The sequence below is a fragment of the Stomoxys calcitrans genome, chromosome 1, assembly GCF_963082655.1.
Source record: "Stomoxys calcitrans chromosome 1, idStoCalc2.1, whole genome shotgun sequence".
Taxonomy (NCBI): domain Eukaryota; kingdom Metazoa; phylum Arthropoda; class Insecta; order Diptera; family Muscidae; genus Stomoxys; species Stomoxys calcitrans.
Window position 1 is genome coordinate 152,269,839 of NC_081552.1, and position 22,565 is coordinate 152,292,403.

Below are 22,565 nucleotides of genomic sequence, written 5' to 3' on the forward strand. Positions count from 1 at the left end.
CATAATTATTTAAAAACAAAAAATTTAAGTATCACATTTCTTTAATAGTAAATATTTAACACACCTCGCTATAATAGATACGAAAAGCTTAAATTATTGCACATACAAGACGAAATCTAGGAAATAGGCTACAATAGCATACGGTTGTGGAGGTGAACAGACACTTTACGTGCGCTCTTACTAGCTATAGTGTACATGTTTGCTACTTAGACTGGAAACCCGTTTTGAAATGTTTGGCTCACTAGCGTCAGATCCTCCGATCACGGTCCTTTATTCTGGTGTGAGAATGATTACGACTCAGTTTTGCTAAATTAAATTAAATCTGTACAGGCTTTTGTGCATTGTTGATGGCTCAATTGTCCGGTGATGCAACGATTTCGGTTTGGCCCACTTGTCCCGTGAGTTCGGAAATGTCATCGTTTTCCGATATTAAAGAGACCCAATAGCGCAATTTCTTGCTGCGCAAATAACTGCCAGAGTTGTCGAATACAACAGTATCTAGACGAATAGGAAGCGAAATTTGTTATTAGGATAATTGTTGGCAATTGTTAGATGGTGTCTGGTACATACATTTGGTATTGGGGCGTGTGGTAATGAAACCCACTTCATTTATTTCATTTGAGTAAACCTTTGTAAGAGGCACCTCGCTGCGTTTTTCGCCAGAGGCATTATCAATACTAAAGATGCCAAATTTGATGTCGTAGTCAAAAGTGCGGAAATCCCAGGATAACAGTTTGTCCTCTTCGTTGGGCTTCTTTTCGCCCACATCAAATTCCAGTTTCAATTTGTTGCCCTTATTAACAACAGCCTCCATGAAACTTTTACTATCGTCTTCTTCTTTCTGCTCAATATACAACTCCTTGGGTACCTTGCCGCCCCATACAACCTGTGGAAAATATGTTCAGATTTAAAATTGGATTGTTTCTTTTATTCTAAAGAGCTTTCTCAACTCGTTTCACCAGCTAAATGTTACCTTGCTTGGACATCTTTCATCGCCGTTCTCCACTAGATTACCACCAAAAGCTTTAGGTAAAATATCGGGATTAATATGACTGAAAGCCGCTTCCTTCCATTTGTCTGAACCTGGCTTATTGATGCTGATTTTGCTCATCGTATATTCGTCCAAGAACTTTTTAATAAAATTAAATGCAAAATAGAAAACTTTGGGGGCTGAAAATAGAGAAGCGTGACACAAATTTCAATTTATTACAAATTTTCTCAAGGTAATTCCAGACATTTAACACCATCATTATACACTGCAAGTAAATTATATAAGAAACTAGCTGAGACGGGCCCGTTCCGTTGCACCTTCTTTCTTTCAGTCTCAAATGCCTTTTATTGGAGTCCTATATTGCCATTGTCGGGACGGACAATGGGACGGCCCCGTTACGTAAGTCGGTTTTGGGGGGTGCTTTGGGGTGAGGCGAATCCAGACACTTGGCCCTTATGATTCGTGCTCTATTCTCAAATACCCTCCATTAGACCTAATTGCCAAGATCGGTCAATTACTCCTGCTTTGGGGGTAGGGCGGCCCCCACGACATTTGGTCCCTCAATTGGATATAGATTTTGTGATCTACTCCCAAATACTTTTGCTGATCAGGGGGCGTTTTGGAAATGAGGCGGCTCTCAAAGGCTTGGACCCAAGAGTGAATATCACATTCGTTTTCAACTTTCAAATATCTTTCATTTGACTCCCATATTGTTACGATTGGTCTGTATATCCCTTTGGCGGGTTTTGGGGTGGGACCGCCCCCTGGTTTCCCAAAACCAAATTTGGTTATCGAATTTCCGTTTTTAGGTTACTATAAGGGCGCTATCGGAGGCCACCGTAGCACAGAGGCTAGCATTTCCGCCTATGATGCTGAACGATAGGTTCGAATATTGGCAAGAACACGCTAGCGACATTTGTGAGGTACTGTACCATCTGGTATGGGAGCCATGTATAAACTTTTCCACAAAGAGGTATCGCGCTGCTGCACGCCATTTGGACTTGGCTATAAAAAGTAGGCGCCCTTGCCGATGAACGACTTCATCGGGTCAATCCGGTAAATATTGTACAATCGGCTGCCATGGGATTTATTGGTTAAATAGCGACAGATATTTTCTGGGAACCTGTGTTTTTTCCTTTCCTTTTCTTTCCTTTCCTTTCCTTTCCTTTCCTTTCCTTTCTTTTCCTTTCCTTTCCTTTCCTTTCCTTTCCTTTCCTTTCCTTTCCTTTCCTTTCCTTTCCTTTCCTTTCCTTTCCTTTCCTTTCCTTTCCTTTCCTTTCCTTTCCTTTCCTTTCCTTTCCTTTCCTTTCCTTTCCTTTCCTTTCCTTTCCTTTCCTTTCCTTTCCTTTCCTTTCCTTTCCTTTCCTTTCCTTTCCTTTCCTTTCCTTTCCTTTCCTTTCCTTTCCTTTCCTTTCCTTTCCTTTCCTTTCCTTTCCTTTCCTTTCCTTTCCTTTCCTTTCCTTTCCTTTCCTTTCCTTTCCTTTCCTTTCCTTTCCTTTCCTTTCCTTTCCTTTCCTTTCCTTTCCTTTCCTTTCCTTTCCTTTCCTTTCCTTTCCTGTCCTGTCCTTTCCTTTCCTTTCCTGTCCTTTCCCCTTTCCTTTCCTTTCCTTTCCTTTCTTTACTTCTCTTGTGTTTTCAACTCCTCTCTTCTCCTTTGGGGTGAAAAAAAGGTCTGTTCGCGCACTTTTCTATTAAAATTTTTTCCTAACAGGAATTCGCAGTATTGAAACCATCTGTCCCAATAACAAGGAGACAGTCCACTTACGTGCAGAAGAGTAAAAACAGCCTTTACTCTCTTTTGTTTGCAGGAGAATAAGAGCAGCCTTTACTCTCTTTTGTCATTAAGTGTGTTCGTTTATTTAAAAAGTTTGTGCAAATTTTTTCACAAATTGTTACTGGGAGAGAGCTTGCAACAGCTGTTTTATGAAAACCAGCTGTCCCACTAAGGTGGAGATACACAATACTAGACATAAACCAACAAAGGCGCGTGGTATGGAAAACAATTAGGGATTTTGTTTTGTTTTCGAGGTTACTTTTTATTATTTTTATTATTTAGAGCGCAGAACAAGCCGATTACTGGCTTAGGTGTATGTTCATAGTGGCATGGGGCGGATTAATATCCGCAGCCACTTTTCATCCTCATCCTCATCTAATCTAACATTTTTTTCATTGAAAAATCTACTCACCATTTATGATGTAGCACATCTTCAATATTTCTGGATAGTTTTGCTCGTATTCTTTGATCATGGCAATAATTAATTCAACAGCTGGACGCCACGCATATTGGGTCATATTAAAATCTGCAACGTCAAAAAGGACCACAACTTGACGAGCTTTAACTCCATGAATTTTACTCTGCTCAAAGCCATCCTTCATAACAGTTTCTAATATTTTGATAACATAGCGTATAAAGTCGAACCGTGTCACACAATGCAACATGCCATAGATGTCGAATTGATAGAAGGGACACACAATGACTGTAATTGTAGCAAGGATAGTGATTATAATCGACTGCATGTATATCCAGAAATTTTCAAACACTTACTTGGTGCTCCGTCATTATCGTGACCTATAATGCCATATGGTAAATATTTCTTAAGGGCTTCGGGAGCATCCCATTTTTCCAGACTATCAATGTTAACTGAGATACGATTCTTGAGGGCCTAAAATGTTGATACCAAATCGGACTTATATTTGTCATGAATTAGAAAATTTCATAACTGATGGTTTACTTACATGACGCAACATTTTCTCTGCGGCATCCATGTCCCATTTTCTGGCTGAAAATTAAAGAGAAACGATTACATGCATTCGAACTTATACATATATGAAGGTTTGTTCATTGCATACCTCGTAGCCAACGCAATAGAAAGTAATCATCATGGGTCTCTCCGCCATCTAAGACATCGCTGACTTTTTTACGGAACTAAAAGAGATTGGTAGAAATATTTTTCTAATTATTACAGGCATATCATTTTGTCATTTTTATACCCACCGCCATAGGATAGCGGGTATATTCATTTAGTCATATTGTTTTCAACACATCGTAATATCCATTTCCGACCCAACAGAGTATATATATTTCGTAAAATTCGAAGGTGTCTGTCCGTCCGTCTGTTTAAATCACGCTAGAGCCTTCAAAAATTGAGATATTGAGCTGAAATTTGGCACAGGTACGTCTTTTTGCTGCATGCAAGTTGAGTTCTTGAACGGGCCAAATTGGACCATATTTGGATATAGCTGCCATATAGACCGATCTGCCGATTAAGGGTCTAAAATCAATAAAAACGGAATTTATTGCCCGATTTCGATGAAATTTGAAACAGTGAGTTGTATTAGGACTCCCGATATCCGACTCAAATATGATTCAGATCGGATTATACTTACAGCTGTCATTATACTTACAGCTATCATATCAAGAGTTCTCGGGATCTAATTTAGATATAACTATAGATATGGTAGTGGAGTTTTAATAAAATAGGACGATTAATATACTCATGGTGGTGGATATCCAAAGTTCGACGCGGCCGAACTTAACACGTTTTTACTTGTTTTTTTATCCGATATATAAAGTGGATTATAGGCAAATAAGGAAGATTTTTCTTCACATACTAGTCGGCCCGGTGTGCCAGTGGATTAAAAAAAATATTATGAAGCCGTATCTTTAACCCAGTGTATCAACACTTTCAGCGCCATGGTTTGGGTCCTTCATAAATTTATTTGTTTATCATCTTTGTTACATACACCCAGAGTTTGCTGAATTATAAAGAATTTTTTACCTATTAAGAAAACGTTTTGAAATTTTTAAACTTTTTAACGAAAATTAGACAAAATTGTATTAAAAATAAAGGGTGATTTTTTAAGAGATATAGGAAAGTTTTTCAAAAAAGAAAAAAAAAACACAAAATTCAGAAAAATAATTGAGTCTTTGAAGATTATTTCTTGGAAATGTTGACCGTGACTGCGCCTCAAATGGTCCATCCGCTTAATCTTAATTTTGGCATACTTTTTCTAACATTTCGGATGGTATCTCACGAATAGATACTTCAATGTTGGCTTCCGATGCGACAATTGAAGCGGGCTTGTCTATATACATAGACATGTCATGCAAGTCAAGCTCTGGCATTTTGGACAAAAAAAAAATGGATATCATCTCACGGTAGCGTTCACCATACGTTACGATTCGCATCATCTTTGAAGAAGTACGGTCCAATGATGCCTTCAGCCCAAAAACCGCACCAACCCGTGACTTTCTAGATGCAGTCTCACCTACGTACTCGTTGAGCTAAAAATGCTTCGCCGTACGCATTTTGACAATAACATTTAATAATTTGCAAGCGTTGTTCGTTTGGAAGACGATTCATGGTTAAATTACAGACCAAACTGAAGATGTTTGACAGTGAAACAAAACACGAAACGTTCGTGAGCTGCTTAAACCAGTGTTACCAAAAAAATAATAGCTAAAAAATCACCCAGTTGGGCAGGAGAATAACAAACAAATAACTAATGATACAACATTTGAAATTTACAAAAATGTTGGTTAATTTTTTTTTTTTTTTTGATAAAATTTCATCAAGTTTTCTATAAAGGCAACATTTTAATGAAATTTTCTCAAAGAACAAAATTTTAATGAAATTTCCTCTAAAAACAAAATTTCAATAAAATTTTATCCTCTATACACTTTCCCATTGCCTTAAGTCTCATTGCCGCAGTGGCTGCCTCACAATCAATTAATTTGTATGTTTATGGCTCGGACATCGAGAATAGGCTCCAGACCTCTATAGGGCGTGGTCCTCATCGCCCCGCCTATGACAAGACAACATATTCTCTGAACCTGTCGTAAAACTCTTACGTTGCCCTTTTTCTCCACCGCAGTCCACGAAACTACTGAGGCGTGAGTAAGTATTAGTCTAATCACGTTCTTAGGTTTTGTTTAGTATATACTGTCCAAGATCAGTCCAAAGAATTTGACCTTGTCAGATATCCGAATCGTTCCGTTTTTTTTTTGCTTTCTATTTGAAAGTTTTATGAATTTGCGTTTACTCTTATTTTTTATAAAATTTCGATGAAATTTGGGACAGTGATTTTTGGTAGACCCCTACACCCTTTTGCCGTATTTTTAAACACGTATGATTTCAACAGGTGGACGGCCAGACATCACTGCTTCGTCTTAGATTTATACAAACGGATATTTCGATGTTGCTGTGGTGTTGGGTATAAGTATGCCCTAATACAATAATAAGAGAATTTGTGGTGTCTTAACTGGATGTCTATTATTATCGTTTCGGTTTAATAAAACAGCTGAACAATATTTAAAATGACAGATCTTTCGTACAAAATTTCTTATCCTCAATGTATCAGGCCATTAATACGAAAATTTATATTGTTCCCAATATTTGATTGGTCTGCAAGAAGTCAAACCACAACATGGTTTAATATCATAAGGTTATAACCAGGGATCCGGAGCGGGTACCTTTTTCCGCTCCGCTCCCGCTCCGGCAAAAATATTTTAGCTCCGCTTCACGCTTCGCTCCACGCATCACTCCACGCTTCCCTCCATTTGTCATTATGTTTGCAACATCTTCTAATATTCAACTTCGATTATACGCATTCTTGATCGCCTTCTATTATGCCCCCATATACACCGATCTCCCGATTTTATTTCTTAAGTCCCTATTATCCGATGTGGCTGGAATTTTGCATATCGGTTTCTTTTATGACCTTGTCAAGTATAGACTGAATCGGTCTATAATCTGATATAGCTCTCATTTAAACCTATCTCCCGATTGTAATTCTTGAGCCACTGGAGGACGCATCGGATTTGGTTGAAATTTTGCATAATGATTTCTCCTATTAGCTCCAACATCCATGCCAAGTATGGTCTGACTCTGTCGCTAACCTTTAAGTGTTCCCATATAAATCGATCATCAGATGTTGGTTGTTAAGCGGAAACAGTTCCTAACCAAATTTATAAAAACATTCATGGAGTTTGTTGCTTGATCCTTTAAGTATTTGCGTATAAAGGTGCCTTAATAGTTTCCGCCTATAAATAGAAACTGTGCAAAGAACTTGACAAATGCGATTTATCGTGGATGGTATACAAGTTTTGCCCCCAAAGATAACACCTTTTAAAATAGTAGAAATCGGTTCTGTAATGTCTTTCCGATAGCAGTTTAACAAAAGTTAACTTTAAAGTTATCTCGACATAATTTACATTATTGTTCCAATTCCCCAAAATAACCAGTTCGTAAACCAAAACAAGTAGAAGTTCGCTCGGGCCGAATCTTATATACCCTTCTCCATGGATCGCATATTTCAAGTTCTTTGATGACTTTTTGGTACAAGGTCTTTGAATAACTTTTTCAAATATATAGGAGCTATATCAAGAAAGGGACCGATATTGATCATACTTGTCATGGCTGTTGGAAGTCATAAAATATCAAGTCCAATATCTCAGCTACGTCGGCTAGTAATTGCGTCCTCTAGAGGGTCAAGAAGTCAATTTAGGCGATCGGATTATATGGGAGCGAACAGAATTATACTTTGCACAGTTTTTGGAAACCCCGAGCAAAATTTAAATCATATCGGATAAGAATTGCGCCCTCAAGAAGTCAGATCGAGAGCTCGGTTTATATTCCAGCTATGTCAGGTTACAATCCTTACTGACCTACGCTAATACTCTTAGGTCTTCGCGCGCTGTGTTATCGTTGATACAGTATCCGATGCTGCAGGAAGTGTGGATTACACCCTTCCTGAGCCACTTTTTGATAAAAAGGACTTTACCGATAGAACCGATTTGAACTACGATATTCCTGGTAACATAAGTTACATAGACTTCTATACGGATGGTTCCAAACTAAACGACCAGGTGGGCTTTGGAGTGTACTCTAAAGAACTAGAACTGGCCATATCGAGAAGGTTACCCGACCACTGCAGTATGCATCAAGCGGAGATCCTTGCAATTAAAGAAATGGTGGAATGGCTAATAGATAGATTGTCATAACGACAACTGGCAAAAATATCTTCTCAGACAGCCAGGCAGCCATTAAACCCCTGGAAAACGTATTTTTGAGTTCAAAAACCGTTTCTCACTGCTGTGAGAACGTCGAGAAAGAAGAGACTATGGAACATACGCTGTGTGTGTGTGTGTGTCTCGCACTGGCAGTCAGAATGAGTTCCACGCATTCTGTTCTCATTTCTTTGAGAACTTGTCTGATTTAGCGGCTGTGAACACTCGCAAGTTGTTGGGCTTTTTAAAGCGGTCTAGATGGTTCAACGGTAGGAACTAGAAGGCATCTTCCTTTTCCTGTTCCTGTGGTATCACAATAAACGAAAACGTCAAGGGGAGTCTGATGGCAGACTACCACTTAAACCTAACCTAACCTACACTTCTAGGAAGTATTTGTGCATGCATGCATAGTAGGTACTAACTCCTTCGAAATTTCGCCTGCTTTCGAGAGACAGGCGGAAGGATGTAACTAAATCGACTTAGAATGTCAAGATAATCATGAATATAAATACTTTGTTGGCTCTCAAATCAATATTTCGATGAGTTACAAAAGGAATAACGAAATTGGTATACCTCCGTCCTAAGGTGTGTTTAAAAGTGTGGACAAAATTAAGCCTGCTCCACTCCGAATCCCTGGTTATTACAAACCCCTATAATCCAATATCCCATATATTTGGAACCATTTATTTGCCTGGAATAAATGTTATTTCGACATGCCGATTCATATTTGCCAGTATGTCGAAATAATAATGTTCCCAGGCGAATAATGTAGATTAACCGAAAACGTCACTGTGGTCAGGAATATGTAAATTTTGCCCAAAAAAGTCTCCTTAGGGTTGTGTTTGATGTTATCATGATTTAAACTCCACTTTCAGTTATTACCAAATATGTTTGCCAATAAACCATAATTACCAATTTGGTCGAATTATAGCTTAGTAGTGGCTGATATGCATAACGCAAAATTTTTTTTGTTGAACTATGGAAATTTCGGTTTTATTTTTGCAACATCAACTAATCAATCAAAGCAAATGACAAAAGGAAATTTTGTAATTTATTAATCAGACTTTCGCCGATTGCTTGGCATGGATCTTGGGCAACTAAACTAAACCATGTTTCGCGGGAAACGGAATAAAACCACAAAGATAAATGAATATTTAGCATTTAACAATAACAATTAACAATAAAGGTGTTTAAAAATGCAAAATCAGTTCATACATAACTACCATGTGCAAAAACGTTGTATTTGCCTGGTTGTTTTTTTCTTTCTTTTGAGGAGTTTTGAAATGTTTGCCAAAAACGTCGGGCCCTGTCGTAATAGAAAGCAAAACTGCACGAAAACAAAAACATAAATAAATGACGGTATAGAAACAAAAAAGCTGTACCGAATTTCGATTAAATACATCAGCTTTAAAATAAAGCCGGCAATATATATGAAAAACAACCAAAGCAAACGGTTTATGCTGCCACTCTTTCATTAACACAAAAAGCAACCCAGCCCTATCCGTCCGTCTGAATGTTGGTGTAAACAAATATTATGTAGACTGTTTTTAAGCTGACTAAAGTTAATGTACATCAAGCTGTGGTCAGACAATTTTCAAAAAACTGCTTAGTGAATAATTTTAACGAACAGAATAGCGGAATTAGCGTATTAAAGTAATAGGTAGTCACGTTACAATGACCTTGGCTTGGCTCAGAACACTTCCACACCGAAACTAGAATTCGCGGACACAAGTGTTTGGATTTTGGGGCCATTGTGAATGCCACCAAACTAATGTTTTCGGCAAAACAAATATATTTATAAAATCACCGCTATAAATGTTTGGAAATTGCTGTGAATTTGTTTAAATATACTTCGCGTCATTTGTCTAGGGTCATAAGAAATCAGCATATAACTTGTTAGGTTTTAAAAGTTATACTTCGAGAACAAATCCGCTGATAATAGCAAACAAAGTCTGTTGACTTTTCGCAGTTAGTTTGCATGATGTAAAAGCTGTATATTTTGTTGTTAAAGCACTGCAATGTCAGATATGGGTTTTCCCATTGTTGAAAAATTCAGTCTATTGACTTGATAGTAAGGCTTACATTGATGACATAACATACGATATATCTAATAAGAACTTTAACAAAAATATTTTTTATACCCTCCACCATAGGATGGGGGTATACTAATTTCGTCATTCTGTTTGTAACACCTCGAAATATGCGTCTAAGACCCCATAAAGTATATATATTCTTGATCGTCGTGACATTTTAAGTCGAACTAGCCATGTCCGTCCGTCCGTCTGTCTGTCGAAAGCACGCTAACTTCCGAAGAAGTAAAGCTAGCTTGAAATTTTGCACAGATACTTTCTATCAGTGTAGGTCGGTTGGGATTGTAAATGGGCCAAATCGGTCCATGTTTTGATATATCTGCCATATAAATCGATCGTGGGTCATGACTTCTTGAGCCTCTAGAAAGCGCAATTCTCATCCGGTTTGACTGAAATTTTGCACGAAGTATTTTCTTACGATATCCAATAACCAAGTATGGTTAAAATCGGTTCATAACCTGATATAGCTGCCATATAAACCGATCTTGGGTCTTGACTTCTTGAGCTTTTAGAAGGCTCAATTCTTATCCGATTTGACAGAAAATTTTCACATATAGTGTTTTGATATCACTTCCAACAACTGTATTAAGAATGATTCAAATCGGTTCATAACCTGATATAGCTACCATATAAATCGACCTGGGATCTTGACTCCTTGAGCCTCTAGAAAGCGAAATTCTCATCCGATTTGGCACAAATTTTGTACAACGGCTCCTCCCATGGTCTTCAACATGCGTGTGCAATATGGTCAGAATCGATTTATAGCTTTATACAGCTTCCATATAAACCGATCTCCCGATTTTGCTTCTTGAGCCCTGAATCGGACTATAACTTGATATAGCTTCTCCTCCGTCCTTATTCATTATTCTTTGTTTGCCTAAAAAGAGATACTGCGCAATGAACTCGACAGATGCGACTATGGTGGAGGGTATATAAGATTCGGCCCGGCCGAACTTAGCCTGCTCTTACTCGTTTTTTTTTTGCTATTGTTCACTCAACAAAATATTTTTGCAAAGAGGATAGCAGACTTCACTGCTGTTTGAGCAAGTATAAGGATGTTGTTTTAGCAAATATCTCGAAGTTGACGATTAATCAATTAATCATTAAATGTTTCTAATAATACAAAACAAGATATTTTGGAGATCTTATTCGTCAAATATCTCTCATATATGTATGTCGATTTAAATGGTAGATGGGGAAAATGGATCCAATTTATTTGATCTACCTTTTTGAACTAGAGTAAAATATTCCCAATCGAACGAAATTCTATGCAAGTGGGGCCTAAATGATAGGAAAAATGCAGACAAATGACACAATTCACATATTTTTATACCCTCCACCATAGGATGGGGGTATACTAATTTCGTCATTCTGTTTGTAACTACTCGAAATATTCGTCTGAGACCCCATAAACTACATATATTCTTGATCGTCGCGACATTTTATATCGATCTAGCCATGTCCGCCCGTCCGTCCGTCTGTCTGTCGAAAGCACGCTAACTTTCGAAGGAGTAAAGCTAGCCGCTTGAAATTTTGCACAAATACTTCTTATTAGTGTAGCTCGGTTGGTATTGTAAATGGGCCATATCGGTCCATGTTTTAATATAGCTGCCATATAAACCGATCTTGGGTCTTGACTTCTTGAGCCTCTAGGGGGCGCAATTCTTATCCGATTGGCACGAAATTTTGCACGACCATATGCCAAGTACGGTTCAAATCGGTCCATAACCTGATATAGCTGCCATATAAACCGATCTTGGGTCTTAACTTCTTGATCCTATAGAGGCCTCAATTCTTATCCGATTTGAATGAAATTTTGCACGAAGTATTTTCTTATGATATCCAATAACTGTGCCAAGTATGGCTCAAATCGGTCTATAACCTGATATAGCTGTCAAATACACCGGTCTGGGGACTTGACTTCTTGAGCTTCTAGAGGGCGCAATTCCTATCTGATTTGGCAGAAATTTTGCATGACGTATTTTATTATGACTTCCAACAGTTGTGCCAAACATGGTTTTAATTGGTTCATAACCTTATATAGCTGCCATATAAACCGATCTGGGATCTTGACTTCTGGAACCTCTAGGGGTCGCAATTATAATCCTATTTGGCTGAAATTTTGTTCAACGACTCTCATGACCTTGAAAATACGTGTCAATTTTGGTCTATATCGGTCTATAGCCTGATACAGCTCCCATATGAACCTTTTTTACTTCTTGTTTTTAATTCAAATTAATAATCGATTAACCGTCCCCAATTATAGGATTATTTGTTTATTTAAAAATGTAAAATTCTCAATTGTTCGATTAATTCAATAGTCATAAATAATCGATTAATCGATTGTACACCCTAATTGCTACCAGAGAACAGTTTGTATGCCATTTTCATTGTCTACACCCAGAACAATTTGTCTGTTGATATCAGCAAACAGTGTCTGCTGATATTAAATTAAAATTTTTTAACTTTTGAATAAATCCATTCTACATTTTTGAACTTCGAAACAACAATTGAGGCATTTGTTATATAAGAAAAAAATTGGCAGTTTTGGTCGATAATTTTTTGTTCAAATGCATATATAAAAAAGTCGTGGTTATTTTGTCTGCTGTTGTTTAAATTCGATCAAAACTTAGCAATTTGTTGAAAATTTGAAAAAATTTTAAGTTATATGCTTGTAAAATTGAAAAATAAGATGGAATATAAAAATTTTGGAAATATTTATGACATTTTTGAGCTTTTGAAAACAGCAGGAAATATTTGATGTTTTAGCAACAAATTACTGCTGTCCCATTTTCAGCAGACTTTCAGTTGTTTCAGCAAACATTATTGCTGTTTTTAATAACGAATTTCTATGAGTGTATGAATCCATTTGTAAATATAATGCATATTGTCGTCATCCCACATCATTTCAAAACAGCAGCATTCAACACTATTCATAGAAAGAGAATATTAAGAAAGTCGTGCATTGCATTGCATGTCTTTGTTTTAACTCACTTAACACGAATATACAGCGAATAGTGTGAATCTTTGCAGTATTGAATATTTTTAAATATTTTGGTAATTTCTGTTGTACCCATCTCATAGAATGGGGAAGAGAATGCCAAAAGAATTTTGGACCTAAGTATCTGGGGAGCCGTCATGCACCCAAAAGAACCTCAAACGAACATTACACTCATAGAAAAACGTTTGGGGAAAATAGCAAACAATGTCTGCTGAATATTAGTAGTTAATTTTGCTGCTATTGTAGCAGTAGTTCTGCTATTACAGCAGCAGCTGAAAAGTCTGTTGTTTGCTGAATATGATTGCTGCGTAATTATGAAGGGGATATTAGAAAAAAAAAATAGAACACATATGTAAATGTGTGTCTCAGTGGATGTTTATACTCACCACTGAATTTATACTTTCCATAACCTTTTTTCTTTAAATTTAGATAGAAAAAGCCATGCAAGTCATATGCACGTTAGTAGAGCAATAACAAAAAATGCGAGCTAGCTCAGTCACATTTCGAAATGTATACTAATGGATGGATCATGAAGCGTCTTTACAGTAATTGTCCACAAATTAAAATCATCTCTTTCAACAAACTTAAAAAAAAAAAAAAATTAAAAAATGTCCAAAGTAATCAAAACAAGTAACAGGCAACCATAAAAAGTAGCATACAATTTTTTTTTCAGCAGACTTGTGTACTCAAAACAGCAGATTTTGTTAGTTGAAATAGCAGCAAAAATGTTTCCTAATACAGCAGCCCTATGTTTGCTGAAACAGCAGTAATGTCTATTTTCCCATTTTCAGCAGACAAAAACTGCTGTTTTAGCAAACATTTTTGCTGTTTGGAATAAACAAATTTGGTTCTGTGTAGGCCAATGTGAGATTTAAACACAAGGTATTTGGGAGCTGGTTTGTAAATTTGTTTGTTCACTCAAAAACGGCTAAACCGATTTTCTAGGAATTCACATAGATTGTGTAGGTTGATCTGGGAGGAGTAAGAGGTTATATATTTTTTGATATCGAAAAGGGGACCAACTTTCTTTCTTACCCCAAAAGCAACACCCAAAATAGAAGTGGACCGACCGGGACAATATGGAACTCAAATAAAAGGTATTTAGGGATAGAGTACGAGCATGATATTAGTCGCCACAAAGCCGCCACTAGTTAGTTGCCACAAAACCACCTTAAGTAGGCATATTCGACGATCATGACAATATGGGACTCAAAAGTGAAAGGCATTGAAGAATAGATTACTAATAGGATCTGGAAGGAGGAATAGGATATATAATTTGTTCATATCGGAAGCAGACCCTCCTCCTTTCCACAAAAACACCGCCCAAAAAGTAAAATTGGACCGATCGGGACAATATGCGACTCAAATGAAAGATATTTGGGAGTAGACTACGAATTTGATGTTAAAAATTGGGTCCAAGTATTTAGGGAGTCGTCCCCACCCTAAACACCCATATTGGCCGATTTTTCACTCATTTTCAATAAACTCGTTATTAGATTTACAATTCCATAAGTGAGGTTGTAAATGTAGTAATCATTTTCATTATATTTACAAATATTATTTACAAACAATAATAAATATATTTACAACTTCAGTTATTGGGTTTACAATTTTCTCTTTTGGCACCAAATCAATTACAGGTTATAATAGGATTTACAAACCCAGGCCATTACCGGTAATTGAAAATTTTAATATCGGTTTTTAATTATCAGCAATGGCCTGGCTTTGTAAATCAAATTATAAAGATAATTGATTTGGTGCCAAAAGGGGAAAAGTTATAGATGTAATTATTATTGTTTATTGAAAATATAATTACTATGATAAATACATTTACAACCGACCTTATGGAATTGGTAATAAGAACTATTAGTAATAATAAAAATTATAAATATAATAACGTGTTTATTGAAAATGAGTAAAAAATCTACAAAACAATAATTAAAACAAAAAAAAAATATTTTTTCTGTTACGTTACAATGTAGAAACTTAAATTTTTTTTACCAATGGAATCCATATAATTGTACCATTAAGACCCTCTCCGCTTGTAATACAAATTATTTTTTTTTTGTTTGTAATAAAAGGTAAATATTTTAATGCAATACATTTCATTTTGTGGTTTATGTGTGGGAAACGCGAGGACATCGAGTGTGAACATCTTTACCGACAGTAAAATTGCCATAAGGCCAATAAAAACTAGGACGGTAAGGTCACGAACAGTCTTGCAGTGTAAGAAGGAGATTAACGCCTTCTCTGAGGATGGCAAAATCCGCATAACGGAGTAAGGGGAAATGAAAGGGCAGACGATTTGGCGGTGAAGGCTAGAGGACTGCCATCAATAAACTTGGTTAACCCGAAGCCTTTCGGGTCGACGCAGACCGAGTTAAGGGAGTGGGCGACGAATGCGCATGCAACATTGTGGAACAGCGAAACGGTCGGTAGGACGGCAAAAATCCTATGGAGGGATCCAAATCGTGAGAAGACGAGGTTATTACTGAAAGGAAGCAAGAAGGAGGTCAGTCTAGCTATTGGTATCATAACAGGACACATAGGACTACGAGCTCACTTATGTAAAATCGGTGCGGCAAGTGATAGCATTTGTAGGGCATGTGGGGAAGATGATGAGACGTTGGAGCATTTCCTTTGTCATTGTCCGGCTTTCGCGTCTAACAGATGCCGGTACTTAGGTGGAGACACAATACCAGACATGAATCAACTTAGGGGAGTGGTATTGAAAACAATTAAGGATTTTGTAAGTAGCACGGAATTCCTAACTTTTCTTTTTAGAGGTAATTTTATAGTTTTTAGAGCGCACAACAAGCCGATTACTGGCTTAGGTGCATGTCCATAGTGGCATGGGGTGGATTAATATCTGCACCCTCATTTCAACCTAACCTAACCTATGTATGGGAAACATATCAATTTATTTTAGCTAGGTCAATTAAACGTCTTTTTAAAGAATAAATAGTTTTCCAATATATTTGTTTATTTTGTTGTTAGCCGCTTTAATTCAATTATTCAGCTTGTCATAAATGAAAGTTGCAAAATCGTTTATAGGACCGATATCAGCAAAATCGGTTTTTTTTGTCAAATTAATTTTTTCAAGTCGCTGTAAACAACACAAATGATGGTCGTACGTCAAAACGTTTTGAGTACGATGTTTAAAAATGTCAAATTTTTCAATGGAAATGTTAAATTGCACCTGGCAAACAGGGTTACCGTTGAGAATTTTGAAAAGGTCGCACAAAAAGTCGATTATTCTTAAAAACCACAGACAAAAAAAGTCGTTTTCTCAAAAAAGTTGTCTCACAATGATTGTTTAACACTTAAAAGGAAATACAAATAACTAAGTTTAACCAAAGTGAAGAAATGTCCATTTGGATAAAAATAATCCCAGTTTCCTCAAATATTTGGTAATAAATGGCCATGTTACGGATCTATAAACGAAAATTGGCTAAGGTATGAACGTGGAATGTGAATCTAAAGCAATGTCCACCCTTTGCAGGGTGACATTATCTGGCACTTGGTCAATCGTAAAAATAGAGAAAAAGTCTCTGAATTATTCAGTACCAAACAACTAGATAATCTGGCATGTGATCTTTTTCCTTTACCTTTTTACCTTCAGAAAAATTGAGAAATAATCCGCTTACGTTGACTTGGATTAGAATGAATTCAAAAAGTTACTCCAATTAGACAGTCATTATCATGGGAATTAGTATTTGGCTGTTCACACAGACAGGTAATACAGAAACAGACCGATACATATCTCAAAATTCGATTGGAAAGTGAAGAAAAACACCACAAGACATAAGCGCTTTGGGATTTTTCTACGTTCAATTTAAAATTAATTTTCTGCAAATTATACAAAAGCCTTACTTTTGCTGAAAAGTAGCACATTGAAGCAAAAAGTTTAAATTTCGAAAGGTCGCAAAAAAGTTGTTGTTGTTTGGGCCAGAAACTTATATAGCAGCCTCTGTATACCTGTACCAGTGGAATAAGTGAACATGAAATCTGTCTCATTGTAGAATGGGCTTTATCCAAGTTCAATTTTTATGTAAGGTTTATTTATAGGTTAGGTTTAAGTGGCAGTGTGTCATCAGACTCACATAGACGTTCTTGTCAATTGTGATACGACAGGAACAGAACAGTTCCTACCGTTGAACCATCCAGATCGCTTTAAAAAGCCCAACAACTTGTGAATGTTCACATCCGCTAAATCAGACAGGTTCTCAAAGAAAAGACAACCCAAAGTGGAACTCCTCATAGCTTTTGCAAAAGTCATTACTGGCAACCTTCAGTTTGCCAGCATGTTTTCCGATTAGACAGTGACCTGTCATGACGGACACAATGACTGAGACGTTTGTTGTAGCCAGTGACAGCAAAACGGTAGATCTCTTAAAGTCTAGATTAGGCCCCATAGTTTTGGAATGCTCACAGCCCCCTCTTTGTGACTATCTATCATTCGTTGCCCTTCGGGCCTGGTCCTGAAAACTTAGCTTACATGTCACTAGAGGCATGTCCACAGATTCCAGTTTCCCTGGAACGTGTAGAGTAGTTCCTAGTCTCGCAAGGTCGTCCGCTTTAAAATTCCCTGGGATATCTTAGTGGCACGGCACCCAGAACAGGTGAATTTTGAACAGTTCAGCCATCTATCTGAGAGATCCGCGACAATCGAGGGCGGCTTTTGTGTTCAGAAATACGTTCTCCAGGAATTTAAAGGCTGCCTGACTGTCTAAGAAGATATTTATGCCAATTGTCGTAATGACATTATATCTTAGCCATTCCACCACTTCCTTGATTGCAAGGATCTCTGCTTGATACACACAGCAGTGGTCGGGTAACCTCTTCGTTATAACCAGTTATAGATCTTTAGAGTACAACCCAAAGCCCACCTGGTCGTTTAGTTTGGAACCATCCGTATAGAAGTCTATGTAACTTCTGTTACCAGGGATATTATAGTTCCAATCAGTTCTATCACCAATAGTGGTACAGTAATTTTTATCAAAAAGCGGCTCAGGTAGGGTGTAATCCACACTGCCTGGAACACCGGATATTGTATGAAGTATAACACAGTGTCCGTGGCCGCCACATGACCAATGAAAAAGCTCCCTTAACCTCACGGCAGTGGTCGCTGCAATTTGGGTAGCCACAATGTCCAGAGGCATGTAGCATTAAATTCAGTGCATCAGATGGTGTCTCAGTGCAGCTGTGATGCACAAACAAGCCATCCTTTGGATCCGGTTAAGTATTGAGCAGTAGGTGGATTTTTGAAGCGCCGTCCACAAGACCACAATACCATATATTATAATGGGTCTGACAACTGCAGTATGTACCCAATGTATGACACGCGGTCTAAACCCCCAACTTCTGCTAATGGCTCTCTTGCAGGTGTATAGGGCAAGAGTGGCCTTTCTTGCCCTTTCCAAAATGTTGGATTTAAAGTTCAATTTCCTGTCCAGCAAAACACCCAGGTATTTAGCGCTTTCTGTAAATGGCACATTCTCTCCTCCCAAGGTTCCACTGCAGGCAACTTGTATCTCCTGCTAGAAAGAACTACTTCTGCCTTGCATGGATTTATATCTAGACCACTTTCGGTAGCCCTCTTCGCTGTTGCACGTAGAGCTTCCTGAAGTATATCTCTTGGAGTGCCACTTTTACACCTTTTTCTTCCAGAGACAATAATATATTGTTTATGGCTATATTCCAAAGTAGAAGAGATAGTATACCTCCTTGAGGTGTTCCTCTGCTGACCCATCTTTTTACAACAACAGGTCCCAAGCCTGCTGTAACGCATCTTTTAGTAAGTAAGTTATTAATAAACTTTCTTGCGTTGAAGTTGATGGCTAGAAACTCCAACTCCTTCATTCATTATTGCAAAAAACACTGATATGTATCACTCGAATCGTTCCCTGTTTTTCCTCTATGAAATCAGCTGATTTCGATGAGTTGGTGAAAGAATTCAGTTACAAAATATTTTGTGGTGGTATGAGATGTCACTTTCTCTATTCATAAGACTTGTCTTATGTGCGTCAAATATGATTGAATGCGCTCTAATTTATTGGACTTTTAATACCTACCACCGAAGGATGAGGGTATATTAATTTTGTCATTCCGTTTGCAACACGTTGAAATATCCATTTATTATCCGATTTCCCTGAAATTTGCCACAGTGAGTTGTGTTAGGTCCCTCGACATCCTTGTACAATGCGACCCAGATCGGCTTAGGTTTAGATATAGCTGTCATTATAAGCGCAGACAGACCTCTGGGGGGTGGGTTAAGCACCCGCAGAAAAGTTTATGTCTCCTACAGATATTTAAAAGTTAAATTATTTTCGTTTTATTGCTATTCAAATGGTTAAGGATCCCTAGTTTTATCCCTGTGCAATACGACTTAAATCGGTCCAGATGTGGATATAGCTCCCATATATACCAATCTTCCGATTTAAGGTTTTGGGACCATAAAATGCGAATTTCTTAACAGATTTCGCTGAAATTAGGCACAATGAGTTGCGGTAGGCTCTTTGACATTCGTACCGAGTATGGTTAAGATCGGCCTATATTTCAATACAACTGCCATATAGACCGATCCCTCAATTAGGGGACTTGGGCCCATAACCGGCGTGTTTATTGTCCGATTTCGTTGAAATTGGGTTAGAGAGTTGTGTTATGTTACTTCACATCTCTATCCAAACGGCCCAGATCGGTCCAGATTTGAACGTAGCTTCTATATGTACCGATCTCCCAATTTAAGGTTTAGGGCCCATAAAAGGCGATAAATTATCAAACGATTTCGATGAAAATGAACACAATGAGTTTTGTTAGGCCCTTCGATCGGCCTATGTTTGGATATAACTGTCATGTATACCGATCTCCCAATTGAAGTTTTTGGGACAATAAAAGCACATTTATTACTCGAGTTCACTGAAATTTGACACAGTCGGCTGTATTAGGCTCTTCAATACGATTCAGAACGGTCTATATTTAAATAAAGCTCGGATACAAATACACCGATTACCCAATTGATGTTCTTAGGCCCATTAAAGATGTATTTTTCAACCGATGAATTTGGTGCAATTAGTTGTGTTAGACCTTTCCTTAATATGGAGGAGATCGGACTATATATATATATATATATATATATATATATATATATATATATATATATATATAGCCGAGTCCGAACGGCGTGCCGCAGTGCGACACCTCTTTGGAGAGAAGTTTTACATGGCATAGTACCTCACAAATGTTGCCAACAGGAGGGAAAAACCACCGCTGAAAATTTTTTCTGATGGTCTCGCCAGGATTCGAACCCAGGCGCTACGGTGGCCTCCCATATGTATTGTTTTTACTAAGAATTTCACTACAATTTTGTCCTTAAGAAAAATAATTTTAAGGCGGCCTTGGCCTCAGCAAAATGTTGTTTTTGTAGAATATAATAAGTATGAAATTTTATCATTCTTTAAAATGTTGCTGAAATTTTTTGTTTAGAATAAATTTAATTTAAGTTTCTTCTTTTGATAAAATCATTGTAGGGGGGGCTTGGGCCCGAGGGCCACCCTGGCTGCCATATATACCGATCTCCCGATTTAAGGTCTTGGGCCCATAAAAGGGGCATTTATTGTCATATTTCGCCGAAATTTGAGACAGTGTATTGTGTTAGGCCCCTCGACATCCTTGTTTAATTTGGCTCAGATAGGCCCAGATTTGGATATAGCTGCCATATAAACCGACTTCTCAATTTAAGGTCTTGGGGCCTTAACAGGTGTATTTATTGTTCGAGTTATGGTCTCGCCAGGATTCGAACCCAGGCGCTACGGTGGCCTCCCATATGTATATCAAAAATAGCATCTCTGAAAGTTGTACACATCGTGTGATACGTATGAAAATTTAATATGATATATATATATATATATATATATATATATATATATATATATAAAGTTGCATATTTATTGCAAAATCCATTTATCATATTAAATTTTCATACGTATCACACGATGTGTACAACTTTCAGAGATGCTATTTTTGATATACATATGGGAGGCCACCGTAGCGCCTGGGTTCGAATCCTGGCGAGACCATCAGAAAAAATTTTCAGCAGTGGTTTTTCCCTCCTGTTGGCAACATTTGTGAGGTACTATGCCATGTAAAACTTCTCTCCAAAGAGGTGTCGCACTGCGGCACGCCGTTCGGACTCGGCTATAAGAATTAGGCCCCTTATCATTGAGCTTAAACTTAAATCGGACTGCACTCATTGATATGTGAGAAGTTTGCCCCTGTTCCCTAGTAGAATGATCATGGGCAAAATTTGCATTTGCATATGCCATGTCTGATGGCGTAATAGCAGCTTCAACTAATCTGACCTAAAATACCAAATGTGAGTGTGGCCCAATAATTAAGAATACAGTCACTGTCTGCAATTAATGCTGGACTGGATAAAACATCAACATAATTAAAGTGTCATTTATTTAATCGCAAAGAATTAAAATAATATTTCTATACAAATATGGGTGGTACCCACTCACCTATGCTAATGGTGCGCAGTGTACGTGTTCAATTCTAGGGTCTGCTAGCGGGGCCTTGTTTGATTGGACACAAACTCACATGAAAGCGTTGTTTTGTTAATGACATATGACGAGTTAAAATCAAACATTATTGTGGTATTTTTAATATGAGTTTTATTTTCAATATCGAGGTCTTTTTAATGACTTTTAACGATGGTCAAATACTGCAGACAGCAGTCTATCGCATATCCAAACACCATGGGCAAAACAGCAAAGAACAACCAGTCTTTAAGTTATGGACCTTTTGAGTGCTGTGTTGAATTTTGATCATAATTTCAAACCTTTTGGAAACGCTTATTTTATAATTGTTGCAATAACAACAGACAGTTGGTCATTCAGACATGTGAGTGTGCGTGAATTGTGTTATGTATCATAACAATAGAAGTTGAACTTCCGTAAATGAGTTACAGACAAAAATGAGCCCTGCTAGACAGCCAGAAGAGGAGTAGGTCATACGGCCGTTTTTAGATTAATTAATTCCACTCATTTTTCATATGGGTGACGTGCAATGACTGGACAAAAACTAACACCGAACGATATTGGGGCGATATAACGTCAATACTGATAATAATAACATAAAAGCGAAAAAAAATCTTAAACAAAGTTGAAATTTTCCACAGCGTAATTGCGGAACTTTTATTGATATTGTACTTGAATAGCATCCGCCATGTTTTGAATGAAAGATGTACAATATTTACATTCTGAAAAATTATTGCATGTGAGTCAATTTTTTGTTCAAGGCCATAACTTTTATGATCAGGAACGCTTATCAAGACAACCCAATAAATAAATTGCAAAAAATTACTAGTTGGTAAATAAAAAAAAAACAAGTAAAAAGGTATAAAGTTCGGCCGGGCCGAACTTTGGATACACCCCACCTGCATCATACAATCCTATAGTAGATATTTCTAAA

The 22,565-nt window shown here is 37.4% G+C and overlaps 1 protein-coding gene across 1 annotated transcript in view; it reads right to left on the minus strand.

Moving 5' to 3' along the window:
- Positions 1–5: 5 nt before the first annotated feature.
- LOC106090597 (SEC14-like protein 2) overlaps positions 6–22,565 on the minus strand; it is a 43,894-nt gene continuing 21,334 nt past the window's right edge. Inside the window, exons 3-9 of the mRNA XM_013256838.2 lie at positions 3,842–3,917; positions 3,728–3,771; positions 3,537–3,654; positions 3,178–3,468; positions 974–1,170; positions 571–886; positions 6–498 (exon numbers count right to left, since the gene is read on the minus strand). Of these exons, the coding sequence (XP_013112292.2) occupies positions 353–498; positions 571–886; positions 974–1,170; positions 3,178–3,468; positions 3,537–3,654; positions 3,728–3,771; positions 3,842–3,917 (1,188 nt within the window). The 3' untranslated portion in view covers positions 6–352. The remainder of the gene's footprint in view (positions 499–570; positions 887–973; positions 1,171–3,177; positions 3,469–3,536; positions 3,655–3,727; positions 3,772–3,841; positions 3,918–22,565) is intronic.